The sequence below is a fragment of the Mustela erminea genome, chromosome 9, assembly GCF_009829155.1.
Source record: "Mustela erminea isolate mMusErm1 chromosome 9, mMusErm1.Pri, whole genome shotgun sequence".
NCBI classification, from domain to species: Eukaryota; Metazoa; Chordata; class Mammalia; order Carnivora; family Mustelidae; genus Mustela; species Mustela erminea.
In genome coordinates this window covers 79,881,739-79,905,417 of record NC_045622.1, presented here as the reverse complement: position 1 = coordinate 79,905,417, position 23,679 = coordinate 79,881,739, and the positions used below count along the sequence as shown (strand labels likewise).

Below are 23,679 nucleotides of genomic sequence, written 5' to 3'. Positions count from 1 at the left end.
CTTTCTTGGTGCCAAATGTTATCCCTCTGGTCCACAGACCTCTTTGGGACAGAATCAAACTCAAGCCCAGCATATGCAGCACAGCCAAGACCCAGCCCAGCACTTAACTCTCTGCCAGCCTGAGATGAGCCCTGAGGACATCTGTCCCAGCCAGGAAAGGAGGAGTGCCAGAAAGTCTGAATTCAGCCTGCCGTCCTTGTGTTTGCTGGGACTTGCAGCATCAGTATCGACAGAGAGCATTTTGATGCTGGATGACAAATTCCTGTAGACTTGGCTTTGTACAAGGCGAAACAGAACGATCTCCTTAATAAAGGATTTGGATGATGGATTATGGTCCCATGGTGATCAAACCATTTCAGCCATTCCCACACAGAGGAATCACATCACCATCAGTGGAAGCAGGCCAGCCCTAGGCCAAATTAAATAGTAGGACAAACCTGTCCTTGGTGTGCTCAAAGCTGGGTGTCCCTACCCGCCTCCCTTCTTTCAACATGCTCTACCTTCTCTGCTTTCTCCCTACTTTCCACCCTAGTAAGGAACCCTCCTCACTGCCTCTGGCAATGCAAGGATCCCTCTCAGTAAACCAGTTGTCTGAAGCAAGGCCTTACTCCACCCCCAACACACATTGTTTGAGTCTTAATTATGGGACAGACAAAATACAATGTATAAGAAAGACAAATATATAAAAAACGCTCCCGAGCCTTGATGTGAAGAGCCTTATAATTCACTCAACATGTACTGCGTCTCCTCCTGAGAGCAGGGCGTAGTGGCGCATAGCTGAGCCTGTGGGAGGATATGGAGATGAGGAAGATGCATTTTCCCCCTCCAGAAATCCCTTGAACTCAAGAAAAGACTTAAGAAGACAGAGGGGTAGAGCCATGTAATGGAAAGGACCTGAATGTCTTGCCCAGTCACTGTAAAAGCTTCTAACTGCTCTCCCTGCTTCTGCTTCTGGCCCCTGGAATAATAAAAACAAGAACAATAATAATGATATAATATAATAATGTAAATCTATTCACCACTCAGGAGACAGAGTTTTCTGTATAAAACATATAAATCAGATCATGCCACTTCAATCTTGAAACTTCCCAGACATTTCCCCATGTGCATAAAGTAGAATCCAAACTCCTTCCCCGTAACTGGCAAAACACTAGCTGGCGGGTCCTTGCCCACCTTTCCCTCTTACACATGCAGACACATTCGGCATTTCTTGGTTCTTCAGACATTCCTGCCTCAGTGCTTTTAGGTTTGTAGTACCCTCTGACTGAAATGTTCTTCTATTTTGCGTGACTGGCCTCATTTCATCATTCAGGTCTTAGTTAAATGCCCCTTTTCAGACATGCTTTTACTGACAAGTCTGTCTCAGGAGCACTTCCCCAGTCCCTTCACAGCTTTTTTTCTTTTTGCCATGACACATGCCACTAGCTGAAACTGCCTTTCTTTTCTTTCCCTTTCTCTCTCTCTCTTTCTTTCTTTCTTCCATCTAACAAAAAACTCACACTAAAGAAATCTCAACTCGATCTACTAAAAATAAATAAATAAATAAATAAAATCTTTATTATCTAAATAAACAAATTAAAATCTAATAAAAATCCTTAAAAAAAAATAAAGAAAGAAGACAAAAAGTGTCTACTGAGTTCAGAGAAGACTTGAGAGTTGATACACCAGAAGCCAAATGCAGATGTTTCAATGAGAGAATAGTCAATTGTTGCAAGTGAGATGAAGACTGAGAACTGACAATTAGCTTTGACAAAAGGGAAATAATTGGAGACATTGACAAGGACTGTTTTGGTGGAACAGTGTAGATAAAAGTCTAATTATAGTGGCTCATGGGAGAGCATGGGAAGAAGACATGGAGACTACAAATACGAAGAAGTCGTTAAGGGAGTTTTATTACAGAGATGATAAGAAAAATAGAAAGGTAGTTGGAAGGAAACTTGATATCAAGGGGAATATTTTACTATGAGAAATAGAGCGTTATTTATATGCTCGTGGAAATAAACTGATAGTGAAGAAGAGAGCCTCTCTAAAACTGAGTAAAACTGCTTGAGTAATTTCCTTGAGCAGGTGTGAGGTCTTGGGACCTAGTACACAAAAGCAGGTATGCCTTTGATAGGAACGTGAACAGTTGTTTATGCAAGATGGGACATGGTTATAGATACCAGTAGGTTGGTGGAAGTGATGGAAGCAATATGTGGAAGGTCTCCCCTGGTTGCTTCCATTTTCTTCATGAAAAGGAATTAAGATCATCAGCTCAGAATGATGAAGGAAGAAAGGGGCTGAAAGTTGGAGGAGACATAAGATATGAATGAGAGTTACTGGATTAGGGGAAGAGTTAGAATTGCTGGGTCCAATCAAGTTTAGTGGTTCATGAGTTTCAAGTAAGGCCATGCAGTAAAGTTGGGTATTTTCCTTCAGCCACGTTCAGCAATCAGAAGGCAGGCACAGAGGGGGAAGAGAGTTGCCAATTACCAGGACTGGAGTTTTGCCAGAGAAAGACACAGAAGTGAGAGAAGCTCTGGGCAGTTAAGGGTGTGTAAAGTGAGTGACTATTAGGATAGACTATAAAATGTAGGATGGATAAAGAGTAAGTAAGGACATGTGGGGTATGAGAGACAGTGAAAAGATAAGACAAACGCATTGTCTGGTCAAAGCATCTTCAAGTCAGAGCACCAGAGATTTGCACGGAAAAGATATGAGATGTGGTCCTAGAATGGAATGCTTAAGATTACGGAAGTGTAGGAGCATCTGGGTGGCTCAGTCATTAAGCGTGCCTTTGGCTCAGGTCATGATCCCAGGGGTTTGAGCCCTGCATTGGGCTCCCTGCTTGGCCAGAAGCCTGCTTCTCCCTCTCCCACTTCCCTTGCTTTTGTTCCCTCTCTCACTGCCTCTTTCACTCTCTCAAATAAATAAGTAAAATCTAAAAAAAAAAAAAAAAATTATGGAAGGGTAGCTGTTTCTGCTGTTACTGACAAGGACAAGGTCTAGAGTAAGAGGTGAGTGACCCATTTGTGGGACTGAGTAGCTGAGGTTGAGAAAGAAGGAGATCATTAGAAAGAAGAAGTCAAGGCAGTCAGAGACCAGAATATTGAAATAATCATCAATATGGAGGTTGAAATCGCCAAGAATTATGACAGACACATTGTTGGAAAGAGTGAGGCTGAGCTCAGAGCTTAAAGTTTCAAGAAGTGTGGGGTGACCCAATGTCAGCAGATGACCGCAATAATAAAGGGTTGCTGATAATCTTCACACCAAAGTGCTTTACGAGAGAAGAGAATTTGATCTTGTAGGTGCGATGGAAATCAAAGGGACATCCCCATCCTCCCAGGTCCAGAATTCCACTCCAAATTCACATTCCAAATACAGGTTTTTGATGTCGCAAAAGTTATACTCTGTCCCCAAAGAAGCTGGTATGCCTAGAGGCTTCATGCTTTCACTCAAAGGAAATACTTACTAATTGCTGAGACCAGAGGCATTGCATACCACTAGTGTGGGAAAGATATTTTGGAAAAGGGTCTTTAAACCATCCCTGGGCATTGTCCCATATATGCAGCTGTTCCTGTATAGAACTTTCTTCACATGACTAGCAACAATAAAAACATTAAAAAATCAGATCCATGTTTACTAATGATTAAAAACATAAAATTTTACCTGATACTCTGAATGAGGGATGTTGAGGTCAAGCTAATTGAGAACTAGCAGCATGAGTCAGTGGCTAAAATCTGTAGAAGTGCTCTTAATGATTTTTACAATTGTTTCCTTAATAATGGAATCTTAATAAGCAGGTCGATGTTAAATTAATAACATGCAGGCATTCTAAAAAGCCTATTGAAACATGATTCTAGGCCATTCACTCAAGGCTTAAAGCCGTACTCCGGTTTTTTTATTCCTGGTAGAATATCATCTATCGGAAAGAATTATTTATGCTAGAAAATGAAGTTTAAAGCATAATATTGATAAGAAGGAAAAGTGGAGTTTTTATAATACCCACGCAAAGGCAATGTAGGCCCAGAGCTACAACATTTCTGCTGTTCATTGACTTTGCTCCACTTCATTCATTGAATGATCACTGAGCATAGGAAACATACCAGATACTTTGTTACCTGCTGGAGAGTCAGAGGAGAATACTCTACCATTCGTGTCCTTCCAGTGAACCCAAGGGTAAGAAGGTTCACCTAAGGGTTCACTATCTGATTGGCAAAAATAACCCCTTTCGTAGTAAACACAAAACGATGTTGATATTTGTGTGAAGTGCAGCACAGATAAGGAACATTTGAGGTGCATTTGGAGAGGAAGCAGAAATGTGCTCAACAGAGAAGAAAAGCACGCCAAGCAGGAAGAAGAGCAGGGAAGCATCGGGTATTTGGGAGTAGGAGCTGCTTTGTGGGGCAGCTCGAGGAACATGGAAGGATGGAGTGGGAGGTGAAATGACATATTACAGAAAAAAACAAATTCTTCGGCCCAATTCTAGTCGGCACTGCCCCTTTCTCACCACCCTTCTCCCCTAACATCCAGTCAATCCAAATAGTCCTCTTCCATGAGAAATCCAAATACGAGTATGTTGTGGTGTTTGAAAACATTACTAGAGATTTAGAGGACACAAGGAAGGACTTCATAGTATAAAATTCAGTGAGCCCCTCCCTGCCCCCGGTTCTCATTCCCTTGCACCACCTCACCTCCTCAATACCCACCCCACACCAGTCCACACCATCACCAACACCTAGTCCAATTATGTACAATTTCTCCTTTCTTCTCCGATATAACTGGTACTTTCCAATCAGAGCTTAACAACAGACAACACCCAAACAAAGACGACTCTTCCTTCAAAGCAATTTTCTTAGTATCTGCTATAATAATCAAAGTTGCTGGGGTGCCTGGGTGGCTCAGTGAGTTAAAGCCTCTGCCTTCAGCTCAGGTCATGATCCTAGGGTCCTGGGATCAAGCCCCACATCAGGCTCTCTGCTCAGCGGGGAGCCTGGTTCCTTCTCTCTCTCTCTCTCTCTCTGCCTTCTCTCTGCCTACTTGTGATCTCTGTCTGTCAAATAAATAAAAAAATAAAAAATAAATCAAAGCTGCTTCTTCAGATTATATTTCTCTTTTTTTTTTTCAAGATTTATTTATTTGAGATAGAGAGACAGAGAGCAGGGGTGAGGGGGTAGGGGCAGAAGGAGAGGGAGAGAGAAATTCAAGCAGACACTCATGCTGACCTGAATCCCACAACCCTACAGTCACGACCTGAACTGAAACCAAGACTCGAATGCTAACCAACTGAGCCACACAAATGCCCCGTCCCTCAGATTATATGTCTAAATTATAGTTCTAATTCTAGCTCTTCAATTTTTAAAATCCTTCAGTGGCTAACTCTAGCCCAAAGAATAAATCCAAGCATCCAGGAGCCTCCACAATCTGTCTCAACTTAAATGTTAAGCTTCCTTTTCTTCCATACTTTCCCCATCCTAAGGTGTACACCATATACTCCGCTGAAGCCTTCCTTGCTTCCTAAACTGGGCATTCATTTTCTTCCTGCATGGCTTTGCTCACATAGCCCTCTGTCTGGCATTCCCATTTCCCACTTACCCACTTGTTAAAATTCTAATGATCCCTGTAAAACTGTTTCCTTTCTAAAGCATTAGAAATAAAGCATTTCCAAAGCAATGTTAACCTTGGCACTCTTGGCATTTTGTGCTGGATACTTCTTTGTGGGAGGAGGTGGGGAGTTGTCTTGGGCAAGGTGAGATGTTTAGCAGCATCACTAGCTTCTATGCTCTAGATACGAGTAGCAACCCTCACCCCACAAACCACCATCTGACAATTAAAAATGCTTCCAGGGCGCCTGGGTAGCTCAGTTGGTTAAGCCGCTGCCTTCGGCTCAGGTCGTGATCCCAGTGTCCTAGGATCGAGTCCCACATCAGGCTCTCTGCTCAGCCAGAAGCCTGCTTCTCCCCCCCCACCCCGCCTTCCTCTCTGCCTACTTGTAATCTCTGTGTCTGTCACATAAATAAATAAAATCTTTTAAAAAAAAATGCTTCCAGACATTGCCAAATGTTCTCTGGGCTTCAAAATCACCTCTGGTTGAGAACTACAGCTCTTTAAAGCTTTCTCTGGTCACTACCCATGAGAAATCATTTCACTCCACTCTACTGCACAACGCTTTGCCCTCTATTAAAACCCTTGCAACTGAAGCAACAGGAGCAGCAACAATAACAACAATTAGCTCCATCTCTGTTTTGTGTCTGTGATGGCTCATATGTCTGTTCCCTTCTGTGGGTCTGTGAGTCCTTTGAGAGCAGAGTATCTTTCCGGTATCTCTAGGACCCAGTGCAGTGCCTTACTACAGTGGGTAATCAGGACAAATTTGCTGAGTCAGTGGTAAGACTACTGTCAGTGTCTGTCTTCTGACTAGCCATTTGATGACCACATCACCTGCAAGACTGAGAAGTTAACAATCCTAATGTTGTTTTGCAAGGCTCTGTCCATATCTGGCAAGTTATAAGACACATTAAGATCAATGGATCCTGGAAAGTTTTTTGTTGTTGTTGTTGTTGTTTAAAAAATATTTACATTTTGGAATGGTTTATAGTTGAGTAAATATTAATTTTCAGATTCAGTTTAGGTTAATAAAGTAATGTGGTTCATGTCAATAAATATTTTGGTTTCAGTCAGTTTGAGCACAACATGATTTTCTTTTTTGAGTTTGAAATGTAAATATAAAGTGGTGGTCCGAACCATAAAACATAGAACTTTAATAGATGTTGGTAGATTGATTAATTTATATAGGTTTCATTTACCCAAATCACTGGAGAGTTCCTTGAGGGTAGGAACACACCTGACATTTCTCCTCTCTCCATAGCACTTGCTGGTAAATACTTCTGAGTTAACTGGCTGAAACTTTTCAATGGGGGAAAATAAATTTATTGACCTAGAATGCTCTAAGAACTAAGTTTTCAAGTAGGTTTTAGAAGCTGCGGTAAAGTATAGCAAAGACTCCTAGAGTATTATCTCCACATTTAGTTCCCTCTTCCTCCCAAGGGACACAGTAGAAATTTGCGTAGCTGGGCCCTTTGGCAATCAAAATAAAAGACCTAATTCCCCATTTCTATCACAGCAAGCTGGAACCATCTGAGTCAAAATATTATGTGAGACTTCTCAGACAGCCGCTTAAAAGATGCTAACTTGGGGTACCTGGGTAGCTCAGTTGGTTAAGTGTCCAACTTTGACTTGGGTCATGATCTCAGGGTTTTGGGATTGAGCCCCATTGAGGCTCCCTGTTCAGTGGAAATCTGCTTGTCCCCCTGCCCCTTCCCCCGACTCTTGCTTTCTCTCTCAAAAAAAAAAAAAAAATCTTAAAAAAAAAAAGAGGCTGACTTGAATAGGAAGGGTGATTGCTACATTTATGCAAAAACATATCCTTTTCTTCTGGCCTGAAACTCACATGTAATAATTGGAACTCCTGCAACCATCTTAAATCATGAGTAAACTTAATGATCAAAGCCATGTCCTAGGATGCTGGCACAAAATGACAGAAGCCAAGATCCCTAATGAAAATGAGGAGCTATCATACTTGCCCCAAATTACCTATCTCTGGATTTCCTTTACTTACTTTAAATGCACTATTACTTAGGACTTCCAAGTTTTTATGAAGCCATACCTAATATTAACTGATACATAAATATTTCATTGTAATTCAACACTATTTATGAATGGCTAATATGTGCTAGGTCAGTAGTTCCCAACAAAGAAACCCCATCACAAAAACCTTCATAATTTTCAGAAAAAGAAAATGTTCATTTCATACTCAAGGCTTTCTGAATTAAAATTTACATAGTGGGTCTCTGGTATGAAGAAAATTAAATATATATACACACACAATATACATCAACAAATCATATAAATTAGATGTATGATTATATATAGTCATATATAATATACACATAGTTACATGTAGTATGCATAGTTATACTTAATATATATTATATATAATACATATGTAACATATTTTTTATTTCTGTAAGGTTGGTAGTAATTCCGATTTTAATAATTTGAATTTTCATTATTTGCTGGTTAGTTTAGCTAAAGGTTTGTCAACTTCATTGATCTTTTCAAGAAACCCAGTTTTTGTTTCACTGATTTTCTTACTTGTTTTTATTTCTATTCTATACTGGTTTTTGTTCTTTGATTTCTTGCTCTAAACTTTATTTTTTCCATCTTTCTACTTGTTCTGGGTTTAGTTCATTCTTCCTTTTGAGTGTCTTAAAGTTTAGGTTATTGATTTGTGGTCTTTCTCCTCTTTTAATATAGGCATTTTAGCTATAAATTTCCCTCTAAACACTGCGTTAGCTGCATCATGAGTGTATTTTTAAAGCCCTGTAGTGTAGAGAATTCTGGTTTATAGTTGGTGAGAACTGCTGTACTTCTTTGCCATTATAGGATTTGGGGGTTTTATTTGTGTGTGTGTATATTTTTCCATTTTCCAATGTGGTTGCTAAACTGTTGAGTAGACAAAGCTTTTCCTATAAAGTAAAATGCCTTGGCTTGGGTTTGGTTGGATTTGCAGAATGACTCTTGCTTATAGCTCAAAGATTTCTTTCACAGCCTAATGTAAAAAGCAAGGACATGTTTGTTTTACTTGATTTTTCTCTGTAAAGTGAGGATTTCCTCGGCTATATGGGCCCTCTTTAAAGGGCCCTTTCAGTTGGAAGTTTCCTTCTCTGCCTGCTTATTTCTACTAAGCATATTTTTGGCAGCCCTGACACAATGTTTATGTCCTGTAAGTAGAGGTCAGCTAGTAGTGAAAACTTCCTGTGCTACCATAAGTCCTTTTCCTTGGCCTGGGTACTTTGTTATTTGCCATGCTTTGTCCACAATTTGGCAGCACCACTACCCACTCTACGTGACAAATGACATCATTGCTATAATGAGAATTCCAAGCAGCACCACTGGATCAAAGCCCATCTGTGTGCCTGCTCCCACACTTGACAAAACAAATTCCAAATTCATTCAGCATGCCGGTGCCATTTAGTCACTGTGACATATCCCAAATTTTGGACTCTGTGCAAAAACCAATCTGTGCCCACAAAATTAATCATGGAACACATTTTATGACGTTTGACAACAACTTAAAAGGTTCTCATCTCTGGCAGGTGGCTCTGCCAATCTGCAAGTATGTGCATGACAAATCCTGAACAATATATTATGTGGCTGAAAATATATCATGCAGGATGCACACCCTGGAGAGAACCAGAATGAGTCCAAACAATCCTGAGGTCTGTCTCAGGGATACATAAGCCAGAATGCTGTCTTGTGAAGGAAGGATGATGGCCCCAGGTACACACAGAAAGCCAAAGAAAAGGCAACAGCTCGTGTGCCAGTAAATGCTGAGAACATTGGCACAACCGCCTGTGTTGGCAGGACCAAGAGTTTGAGATGGCTAATTTAAGCGACAAGATCCTGGCAAACAGATTTATTTAGGGCAAGGGTGCGTCAGAAAGATGCCAGAAAAATACATCAATCTGTGCCTTTACATGTACTGTAGAGTGATGATGAGACAGTTGACATTAAAAAAGTAAACCCTTACACTTTAATATAATCTGCAGCTCATCCTAACAATAAGTAGGGTTTTACTTTCGATCTCTGGTACTCCACGATGGGGTTTTATGTTTTCACCTGAGATCTTCAATCAAGAAAATATTTCTTCAACAGGTGTTCTTGAAGAGATTTCCCCATATGGCTGTGCTGAATTGATGAGACTAGTGTTTTTATATATCGTTTAGTTTATTTAAACATGTAGGCTATTTCACATTTGACAATATCTCACTTCAAATAAAGGAAGTCACTTATCTGAAATTTTACTTTACTGAGGAGTATATTACAGGGACTCTATTAGAAAAAGAAAGACAATGGGGATTTTAGTAGTACTGGTAGAACTCTTCGTTTAAGAGCAATATTTTACTTGGTACTAAGACATAACTTTTTACATATCTATTCTGTACAGTAGTGCTTATTTGTATATAGTTCAACCGGCAATAAAACAATAAAATGTGAAAAAAAATAGTAAGATGCTCCACTTGGTGTGTCTGGCTTCCTCGTGTTACTTTCCATGTTCCATTTTCCCTCTCTAGACAGCCTCCTACCCGCAATTTTCCCCACCTACTCCCTTCTCTGACTCGATGCTGTCTTAGTGCATTGTATTTGCAATGTCTTGGGTTAAGAATGCTTTCATAACCCGACAGCCTACTTAGGACTTTAATTCCTCATATGAAGAAAAATTTGCATAATTTAGCTTTCACTGGGATTTGTCTCCACTCAGAGTTCCTATTCTGAGTCTTCCTTTCCACCTCTGAGGCAGAAAATAATATGAGGAAGCAACAGGTAAAGAGGAGTTCTTCCACAGGAAGAGCAACTTCTTGATTAGGAAGTGAGTCTTAATAACCTGATGAGTCAATAACCTGATAGAGGCATAAAACTCAAATAGCTCTGTGCTGTTCTGTGCTCACAATTGCCTCCTTTGGGACACAGGGCAGCAATCTGTCCTCTCTTCTGGAAAGTGAAGGAGCTGGACTCTAGTCTCTCAACTCCAGTAGTCAGAGAATTGTGAATTACAGAGTGGGATTTTAGGGGATCTCTCCTTACACAAATACTGATTCTTTTATTTTGTGCATTAAATACAAATGAATTGTTAATTGATTCATATTTTCCCTGCTCAGTAGCTACTAAAACTTTTTTCTTTCTTTCCTATGCTTAAATAATTAGTGATCTGCAACTGGTCTGATTCCTAATTCTTAGAATATGACTTTTCAATCTTTTTATTTTATCTGAAAACTTATAGGATTTTCTACTTATCCCTGGAATTCTGGAATTTTATGCTGATTATGTATGTTAAGAAATTACCAAGGATGGGGTGCCTGGGTGGGTCAGTCGGTTGAGCATCTAACTCTTGGTTTCAGCTCAGGTCATGATCTCAGGGTCCTGAGATCAAGACCTGCATCATCAGTCATCGGGCTCCCCACTCAGCAAGGAGTTGCTTCCTCTCTCTCTCTCTCTCTCTCTCTCTCCCTCTGCCTCTCCCCTACTCTCTCTCTATCTCTCTCAAATAAATAAATTTACCCCTACTCTCTCTCTCAAATAAATAATCTTAAAAAAAAAAAAGAAGAAATTACCAAGGACAAGGAAAGAATCACCCAAAAGGAGCAAACAATACCCAGTCCCAGCTACTGAGAATTGTTCCTCGTCCTGCCAATCAAAACAGAATCACATAATTCATGGGGCATGGGGTAAAGAACTTAGAATGGTATTGACTCAACAGTGGGACATAATTAGCCCTATACTAAAGGCTGTACTGGTTCCACTTAACAAAGCTCAAAGGACAAAATTATTTTCAAGTATCCTATCTGCATTTCAAAACAAATCTCAAAAATATTCATAGGGATACAAAAATATCCAGCACCCACAATGCCTGGCATTATAGATAGATAGAGATAGATATAGATAATCTATCTCTCTCTATATATATATATCTCACTGGTCATGAAAGAAACAGGAAATTATGAGTCATAATGAAGAGAAAAATCAGTCTATAGAAACAGTGCCAGAAATAGCACAGATGACAGAATTAAAATAGAAACATTAAAATTGTCATTATAATTGCATTCTATATGTTCAAGAGGCTTTGGGAAAGATTGGGCATGGTAAGGATGGACATGGGAAATGTAGAAAAACACTCACACTCTTAAATCTTAACTGCTACAGATAAAAACTATCACCTCTGAAGTGAAAAATGAACCATTGGTACTAAGAGAATGTTAGATGTCAAAAAAAGGAAACAGAAGTTTTTGAAAAAACAAAATGAATAGAGCACTAGTCAGCTGTAAGACAGTGCCATACAATGGAATGTACGTGAATGTAGGCTCCCCAAAGGAGAGGAGCTGGAGGAAGGGGGGAAAGAAAATATTTGAAGAAATCAGGGCAATGTCTGCATTTGTCTTGTTCCATGAGGCATTCTCAGTGCCTAGCAAGACACCTGGTAGACACTAGACATTTAGCAAACATTTCTTGAAAATATTTGTGGCATAACAATGAGTAAGAGATAATCACATGAGTGCTACTGTAGGATATAAGGACTATCAGGGACCAAGGAAGAACACTTTGAAGAGAGGGAACCTTAGTAAAAAGTGGAAATTCTTCAGCGGACCAGGAGGATGGGTTCAGTTTGAAGGTGTATAACATGGTTTGGAGAATTAGAGGAGATGAGCAAGGTCCTTCTCTATAAGAACAATGTAAGTGAAGACTTGGAAGCAAGAATAAACATGGTTTTGAATATATCACCCTGACTGGAGGGGTGGTTACACTCGAGGGATAATGAGAAATGAGATTAGATGGATAACTTTCAAGTGTCGGAGCATGCAAGTCTTTAGAAATGAGAAATGGGGGTTAAGGGAGGAACCATTGCAAGTTTCTGAAGAGAAACCTTTAATGAAGAAATCAGGGTTCAAGGGGAAAAGAGCCTAATGATGACATTCATGATGGATTAGAAGAAAACATTATACTTGAATGGAACGAGTGGGCAGGACATGACCAGGAAGTTGTTAAAACAATCCTATCATGAAGTGTTGAAAACTTGTATATGAGGGACGCCTGGGTGGCTCAGTTGGTTAAGCAGCTGCCTTCGGCTCAGGTCATGATCCCAGCGTCAGGTCATGATCCCAGCGTCCTCGGATCGAGCCCCACATCCGGCTCCTTGCTCGGCAGGGAGTCTGCTTCTCCCTCTGCCTCTGCCTGCCATACTGTCTGCCTGTGCTCGCTCTCTCCCCCTCTCTCTCTCTGATAAATAAATTTTTAAAAAAAATCTTTAAAAAAAAAAAACTTGTATATGAAAGCACCTAACACAGTAACAACAGAGCCTATGGCTTAAATGAATGTCAGTGTGATCTAAATATTGAGCAAATTAATATTCCATTTAAATTAAGTACTAGGTTTTTTTTTTCTTGGTTCATTAATTTTCAGAAGCGGCCCTAAGAAATGCATTAAGAAAATTTGCTTCCTATTTCATTTACTAAGACTTTGGATCTGCTTTTTTAAATTGTTCTTTTGTGGTTGCACCAAAGTGCCTTGTTCTCTTGCTCGCCAGGTGTTTCATGCTTTTTTGTACTTTGACATCCTTACTCTCAAACAGATTTGCAGGGAAGACTCATGCCTTGATTTTTAAAATTAAAGGGATGCTGCCACAAAAAGAGAATTTATCCCGTTACACACGTTGTCACCGAATCCCGAAGTTTAAGAGTGGAAAAGAGCTTGGAGATAGGCCCTTTTCGTCTCACAGACTGGGAAACTGAGGCCAAAAGAGATTAAGTAAGCAGTCCAGACTCGTACAGCTATTTCTGGTCAAACCAGGACAAGAAGCCAGACTTCACTTGGAGCCAAAAGTTCCAAGCGAGTGGAACAAGGCTTGAGTCCGAGGCAGGCAGCAAGTCAGGAAAGGTGCTTCTTCGCCTTCAGAGACCGGGGAATCCGGAAGCCTCAGGACCGCTTCCTACCCTGCGCAAGACCATCGCCAAGATCCCTGCTGCTATATCGCCCCCACCACCGTCAGAGCCTCCGCTCCTACTCTCGCGATACTGTCAATCCGTCGCCTTCCAGCTCCCGCTAAGCCCCGCCTCTCCACCGCACCCTATGTCGTCATTTCCTGTGGGTCTGCAGGCAAAGGGAGAAGATGGCGGCGTTGGGGGAACCTGTGCGGCTGGAGAGGGGTGAGTACGGCCGAGGCCGAGACCGAGGTGGGCGGCGGGAGTGAAAGAGTGCGGTATTGCCGGAGGGGAGGAGGGGCGACCCAGGTTTCAAGATCTGGATCCAGGCTGTCCCTGGCGCCGAAGTCGCTGCGCTTGGCCCCTGGGAGGGCGCTTGTGGTCCCTTGACTGATACTTAGACCCCTGCTCTGTTCACATGGACTATGCCGGGGCACAGTACAGTTAAACACCACCTGTCCGCGTTCGCATACACACGCCGCACACGCGCTCCTTGGGTGCGCATAGCAGACGGGGCGCCCAGAAGCCAACATCACAAGCCCATTTGGGACCAACCGCAGTCACTGGCTTTATTTTTGCCCGCACAAATCCGGTGTCCCCGTCTTCACTCACACATCGCAGACATCCCGGGCACACAGCGCATTTACCAGAATCCATATTTAACGCACGAACTCCGACTTTATTTTTACCACGGCCTCACTTGTGTTTGTTTCGGGCGACTTCCTGGCTTTGGTGCCCCTCCCAAGCACGGAGAAGGTGCTTTAAAAACCATCCTGCTGATTTGGTCTTGGGAAGAAGATTACATAACTAGTTGGAATAGTGGTGGGTTGTAAAATACCGAACGTATAGTCTTATTCCCTCTTTACAGATCTTAAAACTGGTAACTGGCTGGTTGCTTGCTTTTTAGAGCAGACTGTCAAGAGAGTAAAATCTGTTCTGCTGAGTAATTAGATACGGAAGAGCTAGTGACGGTACATGGCTATGCTCCTTTCAGACTCCTGTTCCATATTTTCAGCATTCCACTCTTTCCTTCCCCAGACCAAGCATGTCTTTGACACACCAGTATTAGAAGTTATTGGTAAGCGAAAAACAAACTGAACATTTTGAGTACTAGTAGTAAACAAAATAAAGGGTGGCGATTGTAAATATCTTCGAAATATTAACATTTGCAGTACAGCCTGAATATTAAGTAACTTCTACCCCAAGAAGAAATATATTTTTTGGAATTACTGTACTTAGAGAAACCTCTTTCCTCATACCTTCACACAGATGCTCACTTAACATTATTAATTCCTTACGGTGTTCACTATTTGTAAGTCTCTTTTTAAATGATACTGTTTCCCTCCTGCCCACCAGACCATTAAGGAATCATTTTTGACAGAGGAGTAGCTACTCTGGGAAGACTTACTAAGTTAGGCCTAAGACTGTGACATCTTCCTCTTGAGCACAATGGCACTGTGCTTTGAAGGTGGGAACAACTCTGTTCCTTGTGAACAGAGGAGTAGGTGTTTTTCTTTGAAAGCCAGTTGCAGGATTCTAACATGTTGGCGGTTTTTTGTATTTTTAAGTGCAGCACAAAGTGTGAAACTTCACCTCTGGCATTTAGTTTTGGTAGTCATGACTTTTATTTTTTTCCCCCCCTTTTTCAGAGTTCTTTTCAGTCCTATAATAGAATGCTCAGCAGCTTAGTAGGATGAATTGCTAGTGGTTGCCATTTAGCAGGATAAGAAAGATTACATCACCTGTTTTCTTTAGAACTTGGTTTAACAAACTCTATTAAAAACACTCCCAACAGTCCTACAATTCAAAATTAATGCATATGATCAAGTTCTGAGTGTCTTCTAAATAATCAAAACATGATTCAGTGGAATACATTTAAGCATGTATTGGATACAGTTCAGGCTCAGTAAAGGTTTTTTGTTACTTCAAAATATTTATGTAGCTTACATATCATAACTTGTAAATTAAAAGAATCCATTAACCAACAATCTGTATTCACCAGTCATCCTAGGGGTGGGTTATCAGAATGGGGAAAGTCTGATTCCATTGCATTTGATTGACATCATTTTAAGCTTTTATTACCTGAAATTGAAAATCTACTTCTTTTTTCACTACATTTATTCCTAGTTTTGCAGTTGCATACACAAAGAAGGCCATATTAATTCTATAAGGAAAAAGTTTCAGACTTGTGGTATAATACAAAGTTTAGAGCTTTTTCCTTTCAGAAGGAGGCAAAGAATAATAAAGTAATATGTACTCTAGCCTCCTGGAGTACAAAAACAGTTAAGAAAAAAAAAAAATAGAGTCAGTTACTAACAGTGCTTTAAACATGACTCTAAGTCTTTTTATAAAAGATTTTATTTATTTATTTGAGAGAGGTGCCCTGGTAAGTACGGCACCTGACCCAAGGCTCATCCCAAGACCCAGAGATCATGACCTGAGCCTAAGGCAGATGCTCAACCAACCTGAGCCACCCAGGCGCCCCAGTATAACTGAATCTTGTAACATTTTTTAATTTTCATAAAATATTTTTACACTTCCCAATGAGAATTTCCTAACATGCTTAATATATTTGTGTAAATCTGTACAACCCCTTAATATTTCTTGTGATTAATTGACATCCAGGTAACTTAACAGTTATGCTTGCTACATGTCAGACATGTGTTTTTTGGTTTTGTCAGGTAAGTCTTTTTTTTTTGGTCAAGTACGTCTTATAGGGAAGTACTGTTAACTTCATTTTACAGCAGAAACACTGAGGCACAGACATTAAATAACTTGCCCAAGATCACACAGCTAATATTGAGGCCAGATTGACAAAACTTTTTATTTTTCTATTTTGTGAACATATGTATTTGATTGAGCCTATCTTAATTAAAATACTGTGTTAATGATTATAAGCTGAAAGCAGACCACAGTTAATTTGTTCCTTTATACCACTGTTTTAACTGTCCCTGCCACTAACTGCATCTGTTACTGAATGGCTCATATCCACATATAAATTATAGTTTTCTTTGGGAAATGAAAAGGAATTTCACTAGCACACAGTCCTTTCACTCCTCTGTGCTTTGATCACTAATAATGATAGATAAATTTTTATTGACTAACTAGTTCCAGAAAGAACTGTCAGCATTTTGAAGCAATACAGTTCATGTATGTCACATTTGAACACCTGTCCTTTCCTGTGACATTTAGTATTTTATATTCAGTTTTCCTCCATCTTTTCAAAGATACTGTTTTTCAGATCTTATGTGTGCAACATTAGGTTCATAATTGCATAAAAGCATTCTCAGATTTTGCATTCCCTTCCTCTTAATGTGTGTTCACAACCCTCCTTCCCCCCACCAAACACACAAACTCATGCTCTTACGTTTTGTTTTTTCTCCATATTCTACATTTTTCTGGTTAATCCTTGGGGACTGAATCTTGTTACGAGGCATTTAAAAAATCTTCAGAGAAAATCATCTGTCAGTGTTTGTTTGTTTAACTCTAGATATTTGTAGAGCAATTGAGTTACTGGAAAAACTGCAAAGAAGTGGAGAGGTACCACCACAGAAACTTCAGGCTTTACAAAGAGTCCTTCAAAGTGAATTCTGCAATGCTGTAAGAGAGGTAAGTAAATGGTATTAAATTTACCAAAAGCCTGAGTTAATTAGGTATAACATAATACTGTGAAATTTGGGTTCAGAAGTTCTTAAGAAAACAAACTTTAGAAAAATATTAGAACCTATCCCTCTTCATTTTTTGAAAAAAAAAAAAAAAAATTGTTGAAGTATGGCTAACATACAATGTAACATAAATTTCAGGTGTACAACATGTTGATTCAGCAATTCTGTTCATTATTCAGTGTTCACCACAATAAGTGTAGTCATCATCTGTCACCAGACATGTTATTACAATACTAAGATTATATTCCCAATGCTATACTTTTCATGTCCATATTTATTTCATAACTGGAACTTTGTACCTTTTCATTTTTTGGAATTTATAATAGAAAAACATTTTACCAAGATGGCATAACTTTGCCTAAAACTTGAACACGCTGAATAAATTAACTTAGAACTCAAATGTAGTATATTCTGAGATTTTAAATCATGACGATGTTGGGTTTTACAGGTATATGAACATGTCTACGAGACTGTGGACATCAGTAGCAGTCCTGAAGTGAGAGCTAATGCAACTGCAAAGGTAATTTTTGTTTTTGTTTTTTGTTATTTAGTAAAAGTGAGAGAATTCATCATAAAGTTTTAAAATATGTAATTATTAGATATTTGAAAGGCTTGTTTTGAAAACTAACATAGAGTATCTTTCAAGCCACACTAAACTTGTCTCACGTACAAGGATAAGACATTTTTTATTGGCTTTGCAAGGAATACTTCATTATACAGTTTAGATAATGCATTAAAAATACACTTGCACAAAAATAATAATGCACATGTAATACACCGTTGTTATATATAATATACATATATCATTATGTAAATTTTCATCAAAACTCTGAGGTATATATTATTCTGATTTTATCAGTGAGGAAACATTAGATTAGATTATTTTTCTCAGACCACACAAACAGCAAATGGTAGGACTGGGTACTCCTGCAGGTTGCTCTTTGCTTTTCACCTTTACCTTAACTCTGCAAATACAGGGTGATGTTGTTAGTAGGTTACCTCCTCAGAGCTGCATATGGTAGGTTTTATGTGCTTTTCTGTCCCAGTGGTTTCCTCTGATATTTCTAGCATTGACCTCAATGTCTAGCATGTTTTGTTAAAATAAATATCAGCATTAGGTGACTTATATTAGATTTACTCATTAGCAAGTACTTTTGTCTTGTTAGTTACTGGTCCATAAAAGGAAATATTGGATTCTTTGTTGAATATAAACACTTAAACATGTGGATACAGTTTGGAAGAGCATAAAAAAATGTCTTTCTCTGTATTTGAGACAGTTTAGTGCAACTTGAAAGATACTCTGTTAGGGGCGCCTGGGTGGCTCAGTAGGTTAAAGCCTCTGCCTTCGGCTCAGGTCATGATCCCAGCAGGGTCCTGGGATCTAGCCCTGCATCGGGCTTTCTGCCTACCTGTGATCTCTGTCTGTCAAATAAATAAATAAATAAATAATCTTTAAAAAAGAGAGAGAGAAAGATACTCTGTTAGTTTTCAAAATAAGCCTATCAGCTATCTACCATTTGCTATAAAAGTATAGAAACTTGGCTTGAAATTCCTTAGTTTTATGACCTTCATGGCTTACTGAATTTCTGGACCTTAGTTCTGTTATCTAAAACAGAGATTCTTTCAGACCTTGGAACCTAGTGATATTCAGTAGATCTTGATTTCCTCCTTCTTCCCATTTTTGCTCATGTACCCTGATCTGTCATGAAAAATGGTACCAGATTACTTCATTACCTTTAAAAGCAGAATGAAGCAAATCTCAACTTTGTGTTAGAATTAATGTAGATTAGTCTAAATTTGAAAGTTTTGAAGAAGATGTGACTTTGTTTCATCTTCTGTGGGATTTTAGTAGTAACTGGGTAGTTAACTAAAGCAACAAAAAATTTCACGGTTGTCTGTACCCATCTTTTTCTCAGCAGTGAATTATTTAATTTGTCATTTATTACATATTATAGCAGCCCAAATGACTGTGTAAGAACACTTATCTCCTTACAGATTATTATGTATGTAGGTTGTGCTTGTACAAAAACTCCTGAAGGAGCCAGGCTCTTGAGCCCCAAGTTGAGGGCTGCTGGCATGCTGGGGGAGGAGTTTTCTGTTAAAGTGCTCCAGTGTTCATCTGCCAGGCAAGCCTGCTTGCCTGTTGCTGCTCAGAAGTTCTGGACACTGGGTGGCTGAGTGACCTAATCAATCTTAATACCTCCTATATAGACCCAGGGTGTGCTTTCTAGTCATCATCTCTAAAACCCCATGCACTTAGTTTTATCTTCTCCTAACTCCCAGTGAATTTGTGAGCATGCACACATCAAAAGTAAATAAAAAAGAGACAAAAAGGGGCATCTGGGTGGCTCAGTCAGTTGAGCATCTGTCTTTGGCTCAGGTCATGATCCCAGGCTCCTGGGATCAAGTCCCAAATCAGGCTCCTTGTCGGCAGGGACCTTCTCCCTCTGCCATTCCCCCTGTTTGTGCTCACGCTCTTATCTTCATGTCAAATAAATAAATATAATCTTTAAAAAATAAAAAAAATTAAAAAGAGACAAAAGAACTGAAACAAATAAAGTTCACATTTTTAAATATGTAAAATTTTCTTTGAGGCTACTGTGGCTGCATTTGCTGCCAGCGAAGGACATTCTCATCCTCGTGTTGTTGAGCTACCAAAAACAGAAGAAGGCCTTGGATTCAATATTATGGGAGGCAAAGAACAAAACTCTCCAATCTATATATCTCGAATAATTCCAGGTGGAATTGCTGATAGACATGGCGGCCTCAAGCGGGGAGATCAACTCCTTTCTGTTAATGGAGTGGTATGGATGAATTTTATTTCTATTTGTAGTAATGCATTGTAACCACTTGGGGGTGTATTTGAGTTCTAGAAACAAGATGGTGGGGGTGAGGGAGAACCAAAGAAGCTTTGTAGTTCAGAAATCCCTTAGGAGAATCCTGGGCAGTACTACTTAGGACACAGATACTTTTTAAGGCATTTTAAGTGTGTTTTGCTGCTTTTCCAATGTAAATTCGCAAAGCTTCGTGTGATTTTTATGAAGTAATTAAGCTCTCTAGTAGTTAAGGAAGTACATTAAATTAATAAAAGTCTGCCCTTGTTTTAGTCTTATAGTAGAGCCATTGCTTAATTTAATTCTAACTTAGTGAAATAATACGGCAAATAAATTGGTATTAGGAGTAATTATTTGGAACTTAAAAACCAGTTCCTGGACTACAAACAATACTATTTTAGCAGAAGATTTCACATGGATTAAAATGATAAAGCCAGATTATCTCATAGGTTTGTTGTGTTGAGATGATACATTAAAACTTTTTTACTTATATGTATTGTAAACATTTTGTGTTTTGAGTTACCTAACAAAACCTGAATATTAATTGTATGTGTGTTCATGTCTATTTTTTTCGTAGAGCGTTGAAGGAGAACATCATGAAAAAGCTGTAGAACTGCTGAAAGCAGCTCAGGGAAAGGTTAAATTAGTAGTACGATATACACCCAAGGTCCTAGAAGAAATGGAGTCACGCTTTGAAAAAATGAGATCAGCGAAACGCAGGCAACAGACCTAATGCAATTCAAAACTTTATATTCCATTTTGCTTTTAGCTAGAAAAGTTTTACTTGTGACCTACTGATGGCCGCAATGCCAATGATTGTAAAAAAGAAACAGAAACTTCCTGCGAAATCCTCCTTGCCATTTTATAAACACCTATTTTAACATTGTTGTGGTTCCAGAGATGCATACACTTTTTTCTGACAAGAAAAAGTGAAAGGTGATGAGGGCAATTCTGTCCTGCTGTTTTTACAGGCCTTTTTCAAATGCAGATTTTGTCATAAAGTTGTTATAGATTTTTAAAAATGCTTTTTTAATATTAAAATGTACTTTTACATTCTTAATCTTTTTTTAGGAAAAAAAAGTTTTCTTCATTTGGCTGCTTATTTAAAAATAACAGTTCTCCAATTCTTTTTTTTGCTTACTCTATTTTTTTTAACCTGTAAAATTTCTTTACGGTTTTCCAAGAAATTAAACGTTAACAGTCTCAGCTACAGCAGTTCATTACACTATCAGTGTTCACAGCACTGCTGCATTTTGTACTTTGAACACACACATAATATATATAATCAGTGGTAAATCATAACGCAGCAGAGTAGAAGTTTTTTACTTTTATTTAAACATAACGTATAATGAATATTCATTTATACTGATTTATAAAAGTTTTTAAACACTGAAACAATCATTGCTAAAATATATATTTCATAATATTTGAGCAGTGAGGCAAGAGGATATTACTGATTATACCTATTTATGTTCAACAACATATCTTAAATTACAAATGCAAAAACAGGTTCAGGTTTCATCTTTTGCAAATTCTTTTAATACTGTTCATTTTTATTTAAATATATTTCTTATATTTTGGTGTTTCCATTCCTAGAGATGAGCCAATTAGTTCGTTCTGGTAAATAGCAGAAGCAAAATAAAGGAATACTCAACCTCACTAGCCTCAAGAGTTACACACTCTTAACTAGCTCAACATAAGAATTGGTTTTAAGTAGGAAGAAGATAGAAGGATATACTTAAGATACATAGAAATTATGAGATGATATATTCATAAGAATCTGCAGACTCTTAAGTCAAAATGAGTAGGAACTCATTCATACTGAGATGGTTGAATTCAGAGATGTGATCTTTGATTCAAATGATGGGAATTGTGAGAGATACTTTCATTTGTCCACTGGATGTCACTCTTTAACTGAAAGGCAGCTACTAGTGTAGAACTATGACTGAGGTCTTTTTCAAGGTGGAAATTAAGAGTTGAAGTTCATTTTCAGTCACAACTTATAGGAACGTTTGTATGGTTTTTAAGAATTTAAAGTGACAGATGCTAAAAAGAAGATAATGGGTTGAAATGTATAAGGAATTTATCCTAATTACTGACCCTGTGTAAAAAGTGGGCATTTTGTAACATTCCTTCTGGAAGAATAGAAATGTATACCTTTTTCTGCATGTTTGTGAGCACTGTGAGTCTTACAAGATTATTCCAGTTTTCAGTGATTTTCAGAATAAGTCAATCAGCATTGTTATTTATCATTTAGGTATTGAACACTGGATTGCATGGTTGAATGTGTCTTTAGTCCACTACAAAACGTGCTTGTATTGATAGGATCATGTTGTTAAATTGTGTATTTTCAAAATTAATTGATGTTTTTAAAATGTTGAGACCAAAGTAGTGTAGAATTATGGACTTAATTTAATTGTAAAATTATTAGAGGTATTTGTTGTAGAGCTTTACATATTAAAGAGAGACATTGGTGCATATAAAAACAGTAATATTATTATGCTCGTATTCTTGCATTACAGGGTAAGTAAATCCTGAAAAATCTTATTTTAGTATAGCTACAGCTGTAGTAGCTTTTAAGGGTGTGTCAACATTTCATTATAAATTATAGCTTCCTGGTTCAGTATCTCAGCTGTTTCAGAACTTTCAGCCAAGTTCAATCTTTTTTGGTGTTGAAACTTAGTAAGTTGAGTAAGCTATTTTTTTTCCTTCTACAGTAATCCACAATCTGTTCGTTGTGTGGGTTGGCACTTATTTATAATTCTTAAAATAAAGATAGCTTAAAGGAGCCAAATACAGTAGTTTTGCTTGCTCCTGTTGAGCATGAGTAGCAGTAGTTTGTTTTTGTTAATGCAGTTTTCACAGTGTATCCCGGAATTTTAAATCTTGACCATAGAAAAATACAGTCGTTCAGTGGCAATGATGTACAGTAGTGGTCTAGTATATAGTGAGGGAATGAAGGGAGTTGTCATCTTATAAATAAATGTACGATTCATGAACGTAACTAGGCACATTATAAGTATATAATAAGTTTTCTTATTTGTAAATTATAAACTACCCAATTTCCATCTAATTTCTTGGTATTTCAAAAGGGGTGGATTCAGTGGTTTTCAGCCTTTGCTGCACATTAGAACGCCCTGCAGAGCTTTTAAGAAGTAGCACTACAGGACTTCCATTCCATACCAAGTAAGTTCAGAATCTTTGAGGGTGCAGCCAGATACTTAATTTTTTAAGCTTCCCAGGTAGTTCTAAAGGACATCTAGGGTAGAAAACTGCTTGTTTTCCTCTTTATAAAATGCTCTAATTACACTGGATTCTGTTTGGAAGTATCAGAGTAGAATAACTCAAATTACAGCTACCTTTAAGTAGCTGCAAATATAGTAATTGAGTATCTTCCTTAGTAATTTCTTTAAGAATAAAAGATACTTGACATTCCTTATTTGGGAAGTAATTACAGTTTATCTTTTATCTTTTTTTTAAATCTGCCAGTAGTTTAAAATTTTAATGTCTGTCATCTTTCTGCCCCTTTTGCCTTTAAACCTTAACAAAAATAAATGTTTATTAGTTGAGAAAGCATGTTTAAAAACTGCAGGTGAGAAATACTGTCATTGATAATTATGTGCTGTCTATGATCATATGGCCGCTTTATCTGTTAGTATACTA

At 38.4% G+C, this 23,679-nt stretch overlaps 1 protein-coding gene across 1 annotated transcript; it reads left to right on the top strand.

The window, feature by feature from the left end:
* The first annotated feature begins 13,634 nt into the window (after positions 1-13,634).
* On the top strand, positions 13,635-21,101 carry LIN7C (lin-7 homolog C, crumbs cell polarity complex component). Its single transcript, XM_032358158.1, has 5 exons — positions 13,635-13,742; positions 17,008-17,126; positions 17,631-17,702; positions 19,777-19,986; positions 20,594-21,101. Exons 1-5 carry the CDS (start codon positions 13,706-13,708, stop codon positions 20,747-20,749), a joined length of 594 nt encoding a protein of 197 aa, XP_032214049.1. The 5' UTR covers positions 13,635-13,705; the 3' UTR covers positions 20,750-21,101.
* Positions 21,102-23,679: the final 2,578 nt, after the last annotated feature.

Excerpts from the sequence above, each read along its gene's own strand:
- LIN7C (XM_032358158.1), top strand. The coding sequence starts at position 13,706 with ATGGCGGCGTTGGGGGAACCTGTGCGGCTGGAGAGGG. Across the intron at positions 17,127-17,630 it reads TCTGCAATGCTGTAAGAGAG|GTATATGAACATGTCTACGA; the intron begins GTAAGTAAATGG and ends TGGGTTTTACAG. Across the intron at positions 17,703-19,776 it reads GAGCTAATGCAACTGCAAAG|GCTACTGTGGCTGCATTTGC; the intron begins GTAATTTTTGTT and ends ATTTTCTTTGAG.